General features: G+C 41.1%; 1 protein-coding gene across 7 annotated transcripts in view; it reads right to left on the reverse strand.

Moving 5' to 3' along the window:
- DCAF8 (DDB1 and CUL4 associated factor 8) overlaps positions 1-19,649 on the reverse strand; it is a 46,434-nt gene that overhangs the window by 15,149 nt on the left and 11,636 nt on the right. For all 7 annotated transcript variants that reach the window (XR_004973363.1, XR_004973362.1, XM_036344155.1 and 4 more), the window contains 4 exons: positions 8,895-8,969; positions 5,486-6,159; positions 4,431-4,571; positions 3,428-3,522 (listed from right to left, as the gene is read on the reverse strand). Coding sequence is in view for 5 of the 7 variants with exons in the window: in XM_036344155.1 (XP_036200048.1) it covers positions 3,428-3,522; positions 4,431-4,571; positions 5,486-6,159; positions 8,895-8,943 (959 nt within the window). In the remaining 2 variants the exon portion in view is untranslated. The remainder of the gene's footprint in view (positions 1-3,427; positions 3,523-4,430; positions 4,572-5,485; positions 6,160-8,894; positions 8,970-19,649) is intronic.

Below are 19,649 nucleotides of genomic sequence, written 5' to 3' on the forward strand. Positions count from 1 at the left end.
GCCCATCAGTAGATGAATGGATTAGAAAACTGTGGTACATCTACACGATGGAATACTATGCTGCTCTAAAAAGGAAGGAACTCTTACCATTTGCAACGTCATGGATGGAACTGGAGAGCATTATGCTAAGTGAAATAAGCCAGTCAATGAAGGAAAAATGCCACATGATCTCACTCATTCATGGATAATAGAGACCATTATAAACTTTTGAACAATAATAGATACAGAGGCAGAGCTGCCTCAAACAGATTGTCAAACTGCAGCAGGAAGGCCGGGGAGGGTTGCGGGGCAGGAGGTAGGGGGGTAAGAGATCAACTAAAGGACTTGTATGCATGCATATAAGCATAACCAGTGGACATAAGACATTGGGGGGTAGGGGAGGCTAGGGGACTGTCTAGGGCGGGGGGATAAAATGGACACATATGTAATACCCTTTGTAATACTTTAAGCAATAAAAAAAATAAAATAAAATAAAAAGCAGGTATGTTCCAGCAAAAATGGAAAGATAATTACAGATCAGACCAAAAAATTCCTTTGAGGAGTATTTCAAACTGGCTTCCAGTAGCTAAAGGAATATTTACCCACAGCTCCAAATGCAACTCTTTTCCTAAGATGGTAGCTAATTTCACCAGCTTCCAGAGACTCAACTATCATACAGGATGGGGCAAAAATAGGTTTACAGTGTGAGTACCCAAAACACAGTTTATTCTTGTATTATTATTTATTATTTTATTATTTTCAATACAAACAAGTATATACCTACTTTTGCCCCACCTTGTATATACACAAAAGAAAAATTCCCCTATGCCAACTTCACACAACAGTGCCTGGCCATGACCTTCACATTCAGCCTCCCACCTCATTCCAGCCCTCTACTTGTTCTTCAATCCCTAAAGCAAAACCTTTTTGAAGGCTCACTGCATCTTATTCCCCAAATCCAGAATTTGGGCATCCTCCTACGTGAAGTTTCTCTTATATTCCCCTTTTTAGTTCCTATCCCATCTATCATTTAGATCAGTGGTTCTCAACCTGTGGGTCGTGACCCCTTTGAGGGTCGAATGACCCTTTCACAGGGGTCACCTAAGACCATCGGAAAACCCATATGTAATTACATATTGTTTTTGTGATTAATCACTATGCTTTAATTATGTTCAATTTGTAACAATGAAAATATATCCTGCATATCAGATATTTACATTACAATTCATAACAGTAGCAAAATTACAGTTATGAAGTAGCAACGAAAATAATTTTATGGTTGGGGGTCACCACAACATGAGGAACTGTATTAAAGGGTCGTGGCATTAGGAAGGTTGAGAACCACTGGTCTAGATCCATTGGTCATCTCTCAGCCAGATTTTCTGCTATCATTTCATCCCAAATTCAATGACTTCCCAAAGCTGAATACTCTGCTCATTACTAGAACCAGATTCCCAATTCCTTATGGCCTAACAATACTTTTCCTCTCACCTTGATCCACAGGATAAGATCTCATGCTGCTTCACAACTCTTCACCAGAGCAGACCAGACAAATTCATACTATTTTTTGCATCTTTGCCCTACCCCCCCCCTCTTGAAAACTTGCTAACGTTCCATTATCATCACAGCACTTCAGAACTGAAAATAACAAAAATCATTCAGTTCAAGAGACTGAATTATTTTCTCAGCGCTAAATAACTGCAGGCTAGCACTGGAAGGCAGATCCCTTCGACCCAGTCCGGTTCCTTTTCCAGTATAAGCCAAATAGTTCCCAAACCTCATCCTCTTGAAGGTTTATATAAATAACTAGTATCTTTTTTCTGCAAGCCTAAAACATTTCTGTCATTTAAGTAGTTTTTGAGACTCTTCCACAATCAACTTTTTCTATACTTATGTTTAATAATAATCAGCCTTAAGAGTATGTTCCCTAAATTAATTTATACTATTTTACTTGTATACTATATAAATCAGTGACATACATCCCTTAATTTTAGTATTAACATACAAGATTTGTTATGATTTTTAAGACTAACAAGACAATAACTAATCTAGATAACTCATCAACAAGGTCATGGTTAAATGAACTGTGGTATGTCATGTTATAATGTATATGTCATGGTTAAAAAATGAGGTAGGGCCCCAATTGGTTTGGCTCAGTGGATAGAGAGTCGGCTTGCGGACTGAAGGTCCCAGGTTTGATTCCAGTCAGGGGCACATGCCTGGGTTGCGGGCTCGATCCCCAGTAGGGGGCGTTCAGCAGGCAGCCGATCAATGATTCTCTCTCATCATTGATGTTTCTATCTCTCTTCCTCTTCCTTCCTCTCTGAAATAAATAAAAATATATTTTTAAAAAATGGGGTTGCCAAAACCGGTTTGGCTCAGTGGATAGAGCGTCGGCCTGCGGACTGAAAGGTCCCAGGTTCGATTCCGGTCAAGGGCATGTACCTGGGTTGCGGGCACATCCCCACTGGGGGATGTGCAGGAGGCAGCTGATCGATGTATCTCTCTCATCGATGTTTCTGACTCTCTATCCCTCTCCCTTCCTCTCTGTAAAAACTCAATAAAATATATATATATATATAAAAAAAATGGGGTAGGCCTTTATGGCCTGACAGGGAAAGATTTCCAAAATATAGCATAATATGAAAAAAGCAAACTGCAGACATGTTTCTATATTAATTATCCTACTTATAGGGAAAAGTATACAAAAAGGATTGCATAAAAGTATACATATTAAGACACACAAAAGTATACAAAAAGGATTGGAAAGGTATTTAAAATTATTAACAATGATTACCAACAGCCAGAAAAGTGGGGGCCAAGGGAGGTGTGCATGAGGGAGCATTTTGTCTGTATATTTTTTATTTGAATTTCCTGTGTGTGCATGCGTGTGAGAGAAACACACACACACACACACACACACACACACACACACACACACCCAGACTGCCTGGAGCCAAACAAGATGCTATGATATCACACAGCTGAAAAAATATAATTTACCCAGGAGCTCAAACTGATGTAAAAAGGAGCTGTAATATGATGGAGTTCTATATATACCGATATTTCTGTTCAAAATTTATAATTTGTTTACACGTTTTGATACGTAATTAAATTGAAACTACATAGGACCATATCTCTAAGCTGCTTTGTAGAGTAATATGCTTCTTGTGGGTAAGCTGAGTGGTACACAACAGAATCAAAAGTTATTAAAGCCCACATATAATAAGATAACCGAACTCTGCTTTAGAAACAAAAAGACTGAATGGCACTTCACTTCTGAGGAACAAATAGCAACAAAGTAAGAAATTCCTAAACCCTAATCTGCTTCTCATAGGAACAAAGGGACCATTCTGATGGACCAGAGAACTGAGTATTACCTATGCCATGTGGAGTATTTTCAAGGCCAAGACAGCCAGTTCCGTGAAAGGACTACTAGCTTACTTACGAAGCTGGCCGGTCTTGTCTGAGGTCAATGGTGAAGACAACTGCATCTTCACCTGCAGATAGAAACGTACAAGGAGAGTCTGGTTCCAGGGCCAACTGTAGGAGAAAAAAGGGAAAGGATGAGGTTTCTAAAGATTAGAATTAGAGGTTATTTAGTTCATCCCTTTATCTTTAGAAGGGCTGCATTTAAAATGTGTCAGCAGGAAAGGTGATAATTTAATAAGCCCATCCTCTCTTGTTCTGTGTAAATTACTTACAGCTTGTTTACGCTATACAAGTCAAAAGGAGAGGTAATTTTCTATTTTAACTAAGTTCCCAAGGGATTTGAACAGTGATACCAAAGGAAAACATCAGAGATTAGGGCTTATTCTCAAATAAAATCAATTCCCCATCCTTAGGTGGGGAGAGAAAGGGTGCCCACGTTTCATTTCCCTGTATCTTAGTTCTATAAATTAGTTATCGAGTGCGTTGGAGGTACAAAGATTCAAAGAAATACATAATTTTCACATTGCCTGAGCCATTAGAAAAGGACACTCCAGGTCCACCTATATATTAGCTGAGGCTTTTAAGAGCAGAGCCATTGTCTTTCCATGACACGAAGAACACGGTACCTACTCTGAGACTAGGCAGCTCCTCACTGGCTGCCACCATGACTATTTGGTCTATACTCCCAGGTCTAAATAGAGCTCCCAGCAATAGTGATCAGAGTAGAGTTTAAAGGTTTGGAAGGCATAGGAGACCTCAAGGATCTCCAACTCACTATGGTTCAGCTTAGGGGTTAATTATAATCAATTAATATTGCATGCGCAAGATTTACAGATCTCTCAAATACTTGCCTTCCAAGAAGTTTAGGATGGTGGCTGCTTTCTCTCCCTTCTTATGTACAAATCTTAGGACTAAAAGAAGGGAGGAAGGTAACTACATTAAATACAGATACAAGAAGACCTTGGTGAGATCCACAGAGGAGCTGAATTGCACATCCTTCGGGGCAAAGATTTACTTACCTTGTGGGACGCTCCCTTATGCTGGGCCACACGCTTCGTATTCTTGCAGCACTGTGTGGCAGACAACTCTGCTACCCGCACCTGCCCATCACGGGCACACATGGCCAGGGTAGAATCACCACTGTTAGGAAGGAACTTTGCCTGGGGTGTTAAGAATGAAAAAAAGGGACACACAAAAGAAATTCAGGAGGTGAATTTGAGAGAAAAAAAATGAGAACCCCAACTCACCCCCTTTTGTTTCACAACAGATGAAAATCTAGCCCTCCCACTTTAACATAATTGGTTCAAGTCTAATTTCTTCCATGAGTTAAAGGAGAGTGAGAGGGAAAAAAATTCTCTGATATAAAAGCATTTCAGTTGATTCTGGAAGATTGAAGTGGTACAGGATAAATGCTCAGGTGAACTAGGACTCCACCTACCAGGGGAGAAGAGCAAGGAAAATTTGCTACAAAGTAAATTAAAGGGATGTTGGGAAAAGAGAGAACATGCTTAGAGATAAATGGTCAGTACCAATATGATGTATTTCACTGATGAGTAAAATCTTCAGAGAATAATAACAATATTAATTAATATCAAATATTTACTAAGTACCTGACATGATTCTAACTGCTTAGTTTCTATTGTTTAATCCTCATAACCCTCTGTTATTAGACCTATATGGTAGATAAATAAACTTAAGACAGAGGTTAAATAACTTGCCAAAAATCACTTAGCTAATAAAGGATAGGGCTAGGATTTGAACCCAAGCAGTCTGGCTCAATAGTCTCTGCTCTTACACTATGCCTCCTTCCAGGGCACATCTGGTTCCTTCCTGATGATTTTTAAGCACCCTATCTATAATGAGACTTCCAAGAGTCTTTATGCTCAAGGGAAGAAAAGCTTGCCATAGGCCTTTCAGTGTACTAACTCCTCCAAGGCATTATGAGAGCCAAGGTAGGACGGAGTTTGATGTCTAATTCCTACAACTTTCTACTAGCTCTCACTACAGGAAACAGCTCAGATTTGTCCAACTCATGCCTAATTTTCTCAATTGCTATTCTGCTCCCTTGCCTCACCTGGAAGACATTGCTTTTGTGGCCACTCTCAAAGTCCAGTACCGGCTGCCGCCGCACCCAGTCCCAAACCACCACTTTCAGGTCATCACTGCCACTGGCCAGCCAAGTTCCACGCTGGTTAAAGTGCAGGGTATTGACACAACCAGTGTGGCCCTCAAGCCCATGCTGCAGGCGGAAACGCTGCACAAAGACCCTTGCCCCACAAGCCTCATATACAAAGCGGGAACTTGAACCCAGTTCCCGCTCCCGAAGGGCAGGAAGGGCTTGCCAGCGAGGTCGGGGAAGGGCTGATGTCTCTGAGGACACCCAGTCCTCCAAGGCCCGCTCATCATCTGATGAGTCCTGGTCACGGTTGGCCCGCTTGAGCTGTACACGACGCCGAGGCTGCTCTTCCTCCTCCTCTTCTTCTTCCTCATCCTCTTCCTCTGAGCGATCATGGACTTGGTTTTCATCATTGATGGAGTAATGGCCAGTGTCCTCCATGCTGTCAGAGTCCTTGTCTTCACCTGAGCTCTCTGTATCTGTGTCTCGACTTTCTGTGCTGGTGCGATTGGGGCCACCATCATCCCCCGTCAGGCTCAAGCTCAGGTCTGAGGCCTCTATTTCAATGCCTGAGGATGTCTCCCTCCCCTCTTCAGCGCCAGACATCTCCTCTGGACTGCTAGACATGCTTCCTGCATGTAAATGAAAAATGGGAAGTTGAGGGGGGGGGGGGACAGAGAAGGAAATAGGATAGTGATTAGAAGCATTTCTCTGCCTTAGTCTAAGAAATTGTCACATCAAAAGACCCAGAAACCAACTTTGGTCAAAGTTTTCTCTGAGAGGGAATGTTGGATAAGAAATTGAAAAAACTAAGATCAAAGCCACACCCAAATAAGAGTACTTACTTCAACAGGACTGAAGAAATGGAGAACCCAAGAGTATAAAAAATTCTCATGAGGCAAAGCATTGACAAACTGTATGGAAAGTATGTTTGATACCTTAGGCTCAGTTCTGCTGGATGGGCACCCATTAGTTACAGTAAATAAACTAAATATAAGAAAAAGAATAGCTGTCCCTGCAAGAGTTGGCATGGCTATCTCTTAGAAAAAGATGGAGAAATAACTGAATAAAATCACTATGACAGTAAATAAGGAGTTAGACTATTTCCCACTACTTCCCACCTCCCAAATTCTAAACTGAAAGGTCTACTAAGAATCTAGAAGTAGAAAAGTGGGAATTGTGATCATTTGAATGAGTTCTTGCTCACTTTTTGTTAATATATGTATTCTGACTTACTTCCATTAATTTAATAATTTTAATACTATTTTTAGTTTTGCAAACTGAGACAAAGTTCTATCAGGAAGCATACATAAACATGATAAGAAGAGCTACTACACTGATACCTGAAAAGCAAGTTCACCATCTTCTAGGCCTGCCCTGTTGGTAGTTATAAAACTGTGTCATATTGAATGATATAATCCCCTACAATTAGACACTGTATTCTATCGAAAAGCAACTAAACTGTATTCCAATAAGCACTTGGCAATGTTCTACAGCCACAACTTCCAACCTAAGGTGAAGGTGTGAAGGAAGGGGAACTGAGGACTTTAAACACTGCTCACAGCCTTCTTTTCTTAAATAGAAATTTTATCTTGCAAGAAATAAAGGCTGTTAGGAAAGGGAGACCAACTATGGGTGATTCTGGTATGAGCTTTTCAACTCTAATACCACACTAATGTTTAAAAATTCAAAGGACTGGAGCACTTTACTGTTTATTCATCTAGATTAGAGCAGTAATTTCTGAAAATCTTTGTAGCAATGGACCCTCCCCCCACCCTTCCAATGAACTCTTAGACAAAACCCAATACAGAAAACTGATAATGTAAGTGCTTTGGTTCAAGTAGTGACAGAAAGTTGGGAGACATAAACAGCTCTTTTCAAAAAGCACCTCAACTAAGAACTCAGTGTGAAAACAACTAGGCTACTAGGACGATAAAGGGGACAGTGTAGCAATTTGCTCCTACAAACTACAATGGCCAGAACTGCTACATATACTGAGAAAGATTAATAGTGTGGTTTTTGAAATGCAATTGGTTTAAGATTTGGAGCGGTGAGAAGGCATAAAATATCATACCTATCACTTCTGTGGAGAAGGAAAAATAAAAGGCCAAACCCTTAGCATTTATTGTTAAAATCATGATTAAAAAATTAAGACAATTTTGGAGCTCTTCTATCACATCAACATAAAGGCCAAAGCATACGACAAGCTCAGAAAGAGGACCCTAACAGTCAATGGGCTAGCAAATTTTTTTCTGCCAAGGGTCAGACAGTAAAAATTTAAGGCTTCATAGACCATATGGATATCTGTCACAACTACTCCACTGCTGTAGCACAAAAGCAATCATAAATACTATGTAAATGGATGGGGCATGACTGTGTTCCAATAAACTTTATAAAAACAGTGGCAGGATAGACTTGGCCTACAGGCCGTAGTTTGTCAATCCCTGATCTAGCTAATGGCAAAACTCCAAATCAATTGTATACCTCAAACCCTTCTAGATTGCTGTGTCTTGCAACTAAGCCCAATGAATAATATGAACCACAGTGGTAAGAAAAAAGGGACAATAAAACAACATGTTGAAAAATCTCACTTTCCCCTCATCGATTTCATTACTCTGCCAATCACATCAAATAGATTTTAGCCTATAATCCTGACGTGCAAGGTGCTGAGGAATGCTGGACACTGTGGTGCCCAACTACTATATCCATTTGATGGATGTTTCCCTAGTTTAGAAGTTGGCTCAAGGTTAAAGCATTGGTTGAATAACCCAGGCAGTTAGCTAACTCTATCAGAATATTCACATCCTGCCTTCAAACCTGCACTAGAGCCACTTGGCTGCACTGGCAAAAGAAAGGAAGGATGGATGGATGAATGGAAAGAAAGCAGGAAGAAAACCCCAATTCCAGTCGGTTTAGGTTATATCTTCATCTCTTATCTAATATCTTTATTAAACTATGATCTACCATGAAAAGAGACTTCTCATTCTAACTGCACAACCTCACCTTCCCAACAACTCTCTTATTCCCACCACCAACTAGATGTTTTTTTCTCCTTTATTAAGAGCATTTCCTAGGTTTTATCCACCCTTACAAACTTTCAGAATTCCAAACCATCTGACCTCTTAGAGGCACAAATCTATTATTGATCTTTTGCAAACAATCAGATAAAAGTTGAAGGAGCAAAAGTGTCAGACAGTCCAAGGCATTTCAACCCTGTAATTTCCTGTACTCAAAACAACTTAAGAAGGGTTCACTCTTAGGAAAGATTTCCTTCCCTCCACTAAAATCCATGTCTCCACTCTCTTTGGGGGAGGAGAACCTCAGGTGATATAACAAAAATAGCTTCACCTTCAATTTGGCTCCTTACCATTAGCTAAGTCTGTTTTGCCATCTGTGCTGCTCCCTTTTCTGGACATCTTGATTGATGTTTATTGTAGCCAGCCTGGATTTGGAAGGGGGAAAAATAACAATTAGAAAACAATCTTGTAAAGACGATAAAAGGAACAAGGAGATTTAACAATGGACACCTTTGTCATTTTTATAAAAATGATTTTTTTTTTTTTTGGTGTGTGCTCAATAGGGCTTCTCAGCTACTGAAATCACACCAGATTTTCCCCCTATGCCTAAATTCATAAAGAGACATATCTTTGGGAAGTCAACTGCAATCTCTTGACCTTACTGAGTGACTGGCAGTGTATTTTTCAGAAGGGAAAGAGGGAACTGAAATAAACTTGAAACTGTAGGCATATATCAAGTGATATCCTATATAATAAAAGCATAATATGCAAATCGACTGAACAGCTGAACAGCATAATGACCATCTGGACCATCCAGGACCACACTCTGACACCCACTGGTGCCAGGCCAGCCAAGGCAGGTGCGATGAGATTGGTCCAGCCCGGCCATCGCTCCATGATCGCCCCACAGAGGAAGGCCCAGGCCACCAACTGGCAGGCTGCGGTGGGTGGGCAGGGCCTCCCTCTGCGAGGAAAGCCTGGGTCCAGTGGCCAGTCCCAGCAGCCAGGGGAAGGAAGGCCTACTCTTGCACAAATTTCATGCATCGGGTCTCTAGTATTGAAGCATTCATCTTATATAAAAACTGCTGTTTGAAATTTTAACCCTGCTATATCTGGCTTCTGTAAATGCTTGCTGGCTTAAATAATAAGGAAAATAAGACTACTCCCATTTCAGAGAGGCCATTAAACCTTCCCCAGACGAAGTTATCAGTGCTGGCATCAGGCCAAGCCTTTGGTTGAGGTCTCAAAGCGCCAGCACATAGGGCCCTTTAAGAACTTGCAAAGGGCCGCTTAGCCCCAACCAGGGTTGGGGGATCGAGCCTGCAATGTTCCCTTGACCAGAATCAAACTTGGGACTCTTCAATCCATGGGCTGATGCTCTATCCACTGAGCCAAACCAGCTAGGGCTTTTCTGGTATTTTTTACACTTTATGTTTTTGCTAGTCTTGCTTAATGATTTCGGGTGACCAAACATGCCTTCAGAGCATTCTCATTCCTACTTCTGACTTTACATGTGTTGTGACCATGTTCCTTATAATCTAAAAAAAAAAGGGGGGGGGAAACCTTATAAAAATAAAAGCAAAAAACAACAAATCTTATTCCAAGCATTCAAAAAAAAAAAGAACTTGCAAAGGGAACCGGAAAAACCCCATATTGGGGAGACAAAGAGGGTAAGATAGTATAAATACAGGAAACTTCCTGTGTGATTTCACCCAGAATTTGAGAGACATATTCCTCTGGGCCCGCGCGTAATAAACGTAACTCCACCTCTCTAAGCGTGGCTTGGTTCTCCTCCGGTTTTTCTGTAACAGTATATTATGAGCAGAGAGCCTTAACTCAATACAAAGAGCTAGCTTCAGCATCGCCCTCCAGGCAAAAATCTTGTCATAACTGTTAGACTTATGTATCTACAAACCCTATACTACACTGTCTTCACAACATGAAGAGGTGGGTCAGACTCTTTATATAATTTTGGACACTAACCAAGAGATGAAAGCGCCTGGCTGGTGTGGGTCAATGGTTGAGTGTTAACCCATGCACCAAGGGGCCACTGATTCAATTCCTAGTCAGGGCACATGCCCAGGTTGCAGGCTCGAATCCCAAGGGGGGGCGGGGGAGGAGGCAGCTGATCAATGATGTTTCTATCTCTCTCTCCCTCTCCCTTCCTCTCTCTCTAAAAATCAATAAAAATGTTTTTGTTTGGTTTTTAAAAAGAGATAAAAGAAATCAAGCTCATGAGGTAGGGTAAGAGCTTGGGCAACATGTTCGCTCAGATGCCTACCTTCACACTTATAGGTGCAGGAACAGTATTAATTACTATAAGAAGCAGAGATGAGTTAGAACTCGGAGGCCCCCCCCCTCCCCCCGCCGCCCCCGACCTCTAAGAAAGAATGTAAAAGGGTTTTTCCTCCTCTTACAACTAATGATAGTCACCAAATACAAAGCTGGGGAAGAAAAGGGCAACATTTGTATTAAACCATCTCAGTCCATTTCAAAACAAGCATCATTTCACAATCCCACCAACTTTCAACAGATTTGTCTTTTTAGCAAAATATAACTAGGAATCAGGGTGCCCAGCTTTTTTCCTTTTATACCACTGTAACACATTATTTTTTCAGGGTCTCACTCCCACCGCGAGCAAATTCCAAAGAGCAAAGAAAAGTATTATTCAGCCCAGAATTTTGTTAAGCCCTTTCAGTGCCTTGACAAAAGGCGATGGTAATAAAAGACAAAGTATGATTATGACTCCAGTCCTGTACCCAAGCACACTGGCCTCTAATCTTTCAACAGCCTTTTCATTCCCATAACAATGATCCCAGAGGCAGCCCCATCCTTAACCTTATCCCCTATTATCCTCTATAGAAATCCAAGTTACTGCAAAAGTGTCCTCTGCCAAGAGACAGCTGCCCAAAGCTTGCCCATAGTAGGCCAGAGCGAGGAAGTGAAAATAATGCAAGAGCAGGACTGAAGCTGAATTTGAGGGAAGAACACCTGGAAGAGTGAGGATGAAAGACAGAGCCAATAAAAAACAGATTTGTGGCCGAAACCAGTTTGGCTTAGTGAATAGAGCGTCGGCCTGCGGACTGAAAGGTCCCGGGTTTGATTCTGGTCAAGGGCATGTACCTAGGTTACAGGCACATCCCCAGTAGGAGATGTGCAGGAGGCAGCTGATCGATTTTTCTCTCTCATCGATATTTCTGACTGTCTCTCTCCCTTCCTCTCTGTAAAAAAAAATCAATAAAAAATATATAAAAAACAAACAAACCCAGATTTGTGAAGCCACAAAGGAAAAACAGTGGAGAGCTGTTTGCAGAGCAGGCTGTTTTCCTCCTCCTACTTCGATGACATATTTTTGTACAGCATTCTTCACACAACACTTGTTTTTCCCTCATAGCAGTCCCTGTTTATATTCTTTAATATCTCAGTGATATTAAAGAATATCTTCCCCACCTAGGGTTTTAATTAATTACATTAATTGTAAAAGTCCTACAAAGTGAGGAAAATAATTGTACTACTCTGTGAAGATTAAAAACTAAGATCATAAGTATACCTTATGGCCAACTGAGAACAGATCTGGTATTTTCTCACCTCTAGAATCAAAGTTGTCAACCGTGCTACACTTCCCACCCCACTATTCCTCACTCCCAGAGAAGACTGAAGCAGTTCGAGAGCCTTCCTCAAAACTGAATCTCACCCACCTCTACAGAAGCCCAGCCTGATCTTCAGACTTACAATGGCTCTATGCCAGTGGTTCTCAACCTTCTGGCCCTTTAATACAGCTCCTCATGTTGTGGTGACCCCCAACCATAAAATTATTTTCGTGGCGACTTCATCACTGTAATGTTGCTACTGTGATGAATCGTCATGTAAATATCTGATATGCAGGATGGTCCTAGGCGACCCCTGTGAAAGGGTCGTTCGACCGCCAAAGGGGTCGCGACCCACAGGTTGAGAACCGCTGCCCTAGAGGCTTTCCCAGCCTCCATGACCAGGAGGAACCAAAGCCTTGTGCCGGCTTAGCTCTGAGAAGCGGGCAAAGGAGAGCCATGAGGTTCAACCCATACCCAGAGGTTACAGACCTCATCTTTTGGGGAAATTGGTTTAAGGTTCTTACAAGAAGAAACTCTGAGGAAAAAAGTTGACAGAATTTAGTGCTAAATCAGAAACAAAGAAAACCCTGTGAATGCTTATGTTAACTCTCATCACTAAGTTGATATAGGCACATAGCTTCTAAAGGTCACATTTTAGGGGCCACAGAATTTAGCAAGGGGAAGGAGGGAGGAAGGGAAGGAGAGGGGAAGGGAGGGGAGCGGAAAAAGGGGGAAGGGAGAGAAACATCGATGTGAGAAACACTGACTGGTTGCCTCCTACACGAATCCTGACCTGGGCTGGGAATTGAACCTGAGACTCTTTGGTGTGTAGGCCAACGCTCTACACTGAGCCACACCGGCCAGGGCCCTTCTTCATTCTTTAATGCACTATACTGCCAACAAATCCAGTTTTACTTTGACAGATTTCCATGTAAAATCTAGTCCAGAACAAACCAATCTGAGCTTGGAAGAGGTAGCCTGGGAAGCTTAATTAGCTTAGCTCTACTGCCTGTACTCTAAAAATAACCATAACCCCTGCCAAACTGAAGGTTAAAGAGTGAACTATTGGGGGATGGAGAAAAACAGGCTCAGGTGTCATTTTAATTTATTCCAGTGACCTCGATTTTTCTTGACTCAATAAGAAAAAGGTCTTAAATTTTTAACCAAATAGATGACAATATTAAGTGTAAACTAGGAAGAATGAGAGTTAATACAGTATGTAAGAGTATTTTGAGGAAGAGGTACCAAGTGTCTCCTTGTTAAAAACCACTGAGGCTGCTTCCTTTTCTTAAAAAAAAAAAAATTAACTGAATATACCAAAAATAAAAATCTACTCTTCAAGAGACACTGTTAAGAAGATGATGCCCTAGCCCAGTGGTTGGCAAACTCAACAGAGCCAAGTATCAACAGTACAACGACTGAAATTTCTTTTGAGAGCCAAATTTTTTAAACTTAAACTATATAGGTAGTACATTGTTATTAACTTAGTTAGGGTACTCCTAAGGCTTAGGAAGAGCCACACTCAAGGGGCCAAAGAGCCGCATGTGGCTCGTGAGCTGCAGTTTGCCGACCACGGCCCTAGCCGGTTTTGCTCAGTGGATAGAGCGTCAGCCTGCGGACTGAAGGGTCCCAGGTTCGATTCCGGTCAAGGGCATGTACCTTGGTTGTGGGCGCATCCCCAGCAGGGGGTGTGCAGGAGGCAGCTGATCAATGTTTCTCTCTCATCCATGTTTCTAACTCTCTCCCTTCCTCTCTGTAAAAAGTCAATAAAATATATTTTTTTAAAAAGAATATGAAAAGACAAGCTACAGACTAAAAGAAAATATCTGAAAATACATATTAAGGGTAGCAAGCAGAATATATTTATAATCTTTCACAACTTAATAAGAATCACTAGAAGAGATCCTCAATATTACTAGTTATTAGAGAAATACAAATTAAAACCACTATGAGAATCCTCCACATACCTATTAGAATGTTAATATATTAGAAATAATAATGCAAGCTTTATCAAATGCTAACAAGGAGCAGAGCAATTAGAACTCACACACTGATGCGAAATGGTAGTCACTTTGGAAAACAGTTTGGCAGTTTCTTCTACAGTTAAACATACACTTACCACACAACCCAGGAATCCCACTCGGGCATGTACTCAAGAGAAATGAAAGTACATGTCCACCCAGAAGCCTGTAGGTAAACGTTTTGGTGGCTTTACTCAGAGTCATCAAACACTGGAAACAATCAAATGTCCTTCAGCTAGGTCATGGATAAACAAATTGTGGTCCATCCACACAATGGAATACTAGTAAGCAATAAAAAGAAATGAACTGCCAAAACCGGTTTGGCTCAGTGGATAGAGCGTCAGCCTGCGGACTGAAGGGTCCCGGGTTCGATTCCGGTCAAGGGCATGTGCCTGGGTTGCGGGCACATCCCCAGTGGGGGGTGTGCAGGAGGCGGCTGATCGATGTTTCTCTCTCGTCGATGTTTCTAACTCTCTATCTCTCTCCCTTCCTCTCTGTAAAAAATCAATAAAATATATTAAAAAAAAAAAAAGAAATGAACTACTGATACACACAGCAACACGGTGGATCTCAAATATGCTATGCTAAGTGAAAAAAAAGCAAGATTCAAACAGCTACCTAATATGATTCCATTTATAGAAAATCTGGAAAAGATATACTATAGGGACAGGATGCAGACCAGTGGTTGTCAGGGTTAGAGGAAGGGGTACTGTAGGGAAGGGAATGACTACAAGCGGGAGAAAACTTTTTGGAATGATGAAAATGTTCTATGCTTCAATCATGGTGATATTGAGTAACTATGCATTTGTCAGAATCCATAATAGGTCACTGAAAAAAAGGGTAAATTTTACTCCATGTAAATCATACCTCAATAAATCTGATTGGAAAAAAGTGGAGGAAAGGAGATAAATCATGCCAAGTGTTAAACCCAACAATAAAAGAGACTAAATTTTCAAGGCTGTGATTATTATTGTTTTTAATCCTCACCCGAGGACATGCTTAGAGAGAGGAAGGGAGAGAGGGGGAAAGAGAAACATCAATGTGAGAAACACTTATTAGTCACCTTCCATATGCTCCCCTGGGGATCAAACCCACAACCCAGGTATGTGTCTTGATCAGGAATCGAACCGGCAACCTTTCCGTGCACAGGACAATGCTCAACTAACTGAGCCACTCCAGCTGGGCAAGGCGGTGATTGTTAACAGAAGTTAGCTCAAGTGGTCCATATGCTACAGTAACCGAGAGCAAAATGTCAGGTCTTCTTGTTTGAAAATGAAAGTGCAACCACATCCGAGGCAAGATGAATCCTAAACTCATAAATAGTCTCCACCCCTATTATTGTTGTTGGCAGCTAAGAATATCACAGCATTTCAAAGTAATTCTAATGGCTGTACGATTAATATGTATAGTTATGCTTTTCTTTTTTTTAAATTTCTCTCAAATTCATCTTGGAGTCTAGAATCTCTGAAAAATGATTAACTCTACCTTACCTCATATCCAATGGAAACTTCACCATCTAAATATTAGTCCTGATCTCTTCACTAAGCTCTGAGCTCTCAATGAGTTCCCATGAGTTACATAATCCCAGCACTCTCCCAGGCCAGTCCAGCAGTCTTGCTGTGCATGCCTTCATTTTGCAGCTCAGGTGGCCCAACTCTCCTATACAGACACCCATATTTACATGAGACAAAGTTTTAGAATTTCCTCTGAAACTGAAAGATAATCTTCAAAAATGCTTCAATTATTAGAAAGACAGATATCTGAGAGCCACACAGTCTTTTTTGGTTCCTCTTGAGAAGACAGATGTCCCATACCACTCATAGCTGAACAGCTGTTCAGGGCTGATCTCCATCCAAAGTACAAATTTGCTTTTCAGTCCTAAGTCACACAGTCCATCTGGAATCAACCAGTCCTACTTCCCCATCCCAAATTTTTGTTTTCAAGCTGAAATGGCTCATTTTTTAAAATATATTTTTACTGATTTCAGAGAGGAAGGAAGAGGGAGAGAGAGGTAGAAACATCCATGATGAGAGAGAATCATGGATCGGCTGCCTCCTGCAAGTCCCCCACTGGGAATTGATCCCACAACCCGGGCATGTGCCCTTGACCGGAATCGAACCTGGGACCTTTCAGTTTGCAGGCCAACACTTTATCCACTGAGCCAAACTGACTAGGGCATGATATGGCTCATTTTTAATTCATCCCCCTTACCTTACTATTCTTCTGCTTAACAACAGATACTTCTACGAGCCAACTTTCCTGACTCCTCCTGCCAGCCACTTGCTAGTTTTTCATTTATGGAACCTGATTTACCCTGGGCACCCAGTCACGCAAATAATATAGTGTTTATTAATCAGACAGAGAACCCCAGGCACTGAAATTCAAAGGGATGACTCCCAGGAAGATGAAACTCATACAATATACATGTTTATGGGAAGGTGGGCCTTTAGTTCTGGGCCACTTTCTATTTAGTCTTTGGAGGAACTGAATATACTACACTGCCTCCTCTGGTAAACTGGAGAGAGGAGCAGAAAGAAACTATGAATGTTTCTGGATCATGGAAATTAATCTCTATTCCTACTGTGCAAAAGATTTGACAACACAGGGCAACCCAACTGTACATCCAGCCTCCCTTGTTTATCCAAATTATAGGCATCTGGCACCACCCAGTGGCCCATCTGTACACAAACATGCTAGTAATACAACAATGTACAAGTCAATATAGGAGCTACAGATATGAACAAGGCAGTCATCACCCTTTTGTAGCCAATAGTCAATTAGAAAAATGAGCATACAACCAACTATAAGAGATAGATGTATCATTAAAAATAAATTTAAAATAAATATAATTCCAAAAAATGTATATATACACTTTGAATAATTATAAAGGCAGTGTTTATTTAAATATATTTCATTTTCAAAACTGAGCTATCAGCTATTAAAGTGCCTATACATTTTTTGGGGACACCCTGTACATATAATGCAGTTGCAGTTGATCAGAGGAAAGGATTATATTTAATTTCTGGAAGAAAGGAAAAGCTTCCATGGAGAAATTAGCTTTTAAGCTGAGCTTTGAAGGAAGGATAGGATTTTACTTTATTTCCTAAGATTTTTTTGATTGATTTTCAGAGAAAGAAGAAGGGGAAAGGGGAAAGAGAGGGAGGGAGGGAGGGAGGGAGGGAGAGGGGGAGGGAGGGAGAGAGAGAGAGAGAGACAGACAGACAGACAGACAGACACACATCAATCAGTCACCTCCTTCACAACCCTTCTTCCCCACCGGGGACTGACCCATAGCTGGGCATGTGCCTTGACCCGGAATAGAATGGACAACCTTTCAGTGCACAGGTGGACACCCAACCAGGGCAGGAAGGATAGGATTTTAATGGGTAGAGTTGAGAAATACATTCCACCAGCATTAGAATAGGCATAGGAAATGAAGAAACCTGGTATATTCAAGAAAATGCATGTATAGTTTGGTTTGGCTAGATAGCGGGATAGAGTTGATAAGTATAGAAGGTGCTCTAGCCAATGTGGTTGGAGTGTCATCAAGGGATGATGGGTTCGATTCCCAGTCAGGGCACATACCCAGGTTGCAGGTTTGACCCCTGGTCCAGATGAGTGTGGGAGCCAACCAATCAAGATTTCTCTCCCACTTAATGCTTCTCTCTCTCCCTCCTTCCCTTCCTCTAAGATCAATTTTTTTAAAAATTACTTTTTAAAGTGTGGAAGGTGTATGTGTATTAGGCATCAGGAAGATTATTTTGTCAATGATAGTAAAATGGACTGAAATAAACAGAAAAGGAAGGAGAAACAAGTTTAAAAGCTAGTATTATTGTTGCCAAGGTAAGAAGCAATGAGAACCTGTCTTATGTTGATGGCAGAGGAAATTAAAAGGAGATCAATGTAGAAAACATTATAGAGATAGAATTAATAGTATTTGACTCAATAAGCTGCTATAAAGCTCAAAAGATCAAAAAGACAAGTTTGAGCCCAGATTCCTAGAGGAAATCAAGTGCCATAAATGAGAAGATTGCATGTGGGGGAAGATATGAATTTTATTTTAATTATATTTAAAATCTAAGCTGATATGTCAGCAATGTAGAGGAAAACCAATATAGGTCTGAACCTTGATAAATAAATTGGGGCCAGAGATACAAACTTGGAAATTATTTGTACTGAGAAGCTTCAAAATCAAATACCTTTAAATTACACCTCACTTTAAAAATAAGCAAATACACAAAATTTACCATAGCTAAGATTTGGAAACAGCCTAAGTGCCCATCAGCAGATGAATGGATTAAAAAACTGTGGTACATCTACACAGTGGAATACTATGCTGCAGTAAAAAAGAAGGAATTCTTACCATTTGCAACAGCATGGATGGAGCTGGAGAGCATTATGCTAAGTGAAATAAGCCAGTCAGAGAAAGATAAATATCACATGATCTCACCCATATGTGGAATATAACGAACAACATAAACTGATAAACACAAACAGATCCAGAGACAGAGAAGCATAGATCAGGCCGTCAAACCTCAGAGGGAAGGTAGGGGAAGGTGGGGGTAATGGGAAGAGATCAACCAAAGGACTTGTATGCATGCATATAAGCCTAACCAATGGACACAGACACCAGGGGGTTGAGGGCATGAGTGGGGGGTGGGTGGGTGGGCAATGGGGGGATAAGGACACATATGTAATACCTTAATCAATAAAGAAAAAAATAAGCAAATAGCCCTGGCCTGTGCTGCTCAGTGATTAGAGCATCTGCCCACACATGGAAGAGTCTTGGGTTCAATTCAAGGTCAAGGGCAAGTACCTGGGTTGCAGGTTGGATACCCGGCCCCTGTTTGTTAGGCCAGGGCACCTGCAGGAGGCAAAAAATTGACGTGCCTCCCTTACATCCCTCACATTGATAACTCTCTCTCTCTCTCCCTCCCTCGGTCCCTCCTCCTTCCTTTCTACTCTCTAAAAAATCAATGGAAAAAATGGGTGAGGATAAACAAAAATAAATAAAAAATAAGGGGAATAAGTAAAAATAACAAATTAAGTACCCAAGAAAGCTCTGAGAATCAAGTCCAAAGAAAGAATCCCGGGGGAATACCTACCTCTAGGAAAAAGAAAGGAGAGGGAGACAGGCGCAGGGAAGTAGAAAGAATGACTAGAGTGTTAAATGCTGTGGATGTCAAGAGATAAAAAGGTTTCAAGAAGATGGGGATGGTCCATGTTTCAAATGCTACAGAGAAGTACAGAAACATGTATACTAAGAAAAGGCTGTAAGAGTCAAACAACTTTCCTATGGAATTACCCCAGTTACTGAGTAAGAATCCTGGTTTTTCTCCTTTAGAGTCATAAAAGGATTCAGCTATCTCTTCAGTTTAGTTAAGTCCATTAAGGTGATTTCCTTAGCCCTAGCCGGTTTGGCTCAGTGGACAGAGTGTCAGCCTGGGGACTGAAGGGTCCTGGATTCAATTCCAGTCAAGGGCACATGCCCAGG

The sequence above is a fragment of the Myotis myotis genome, unplaced genomic scaffold (assembly GCF_014108235.1).
Source record: "Myotis myotis isolate mMyoMyo1 unplaced genomic scaffold, mMyoMyo1.p scaffold_m19_p_18, whole genome shotgun sequence".
Taxonomy (NCBI): domain Eukaryota; kingdom Metazoa; phylum Chordata; class Mammalia; order Chiroptera; family Vespertilionidae; genus Myotis; species Myotis myotis.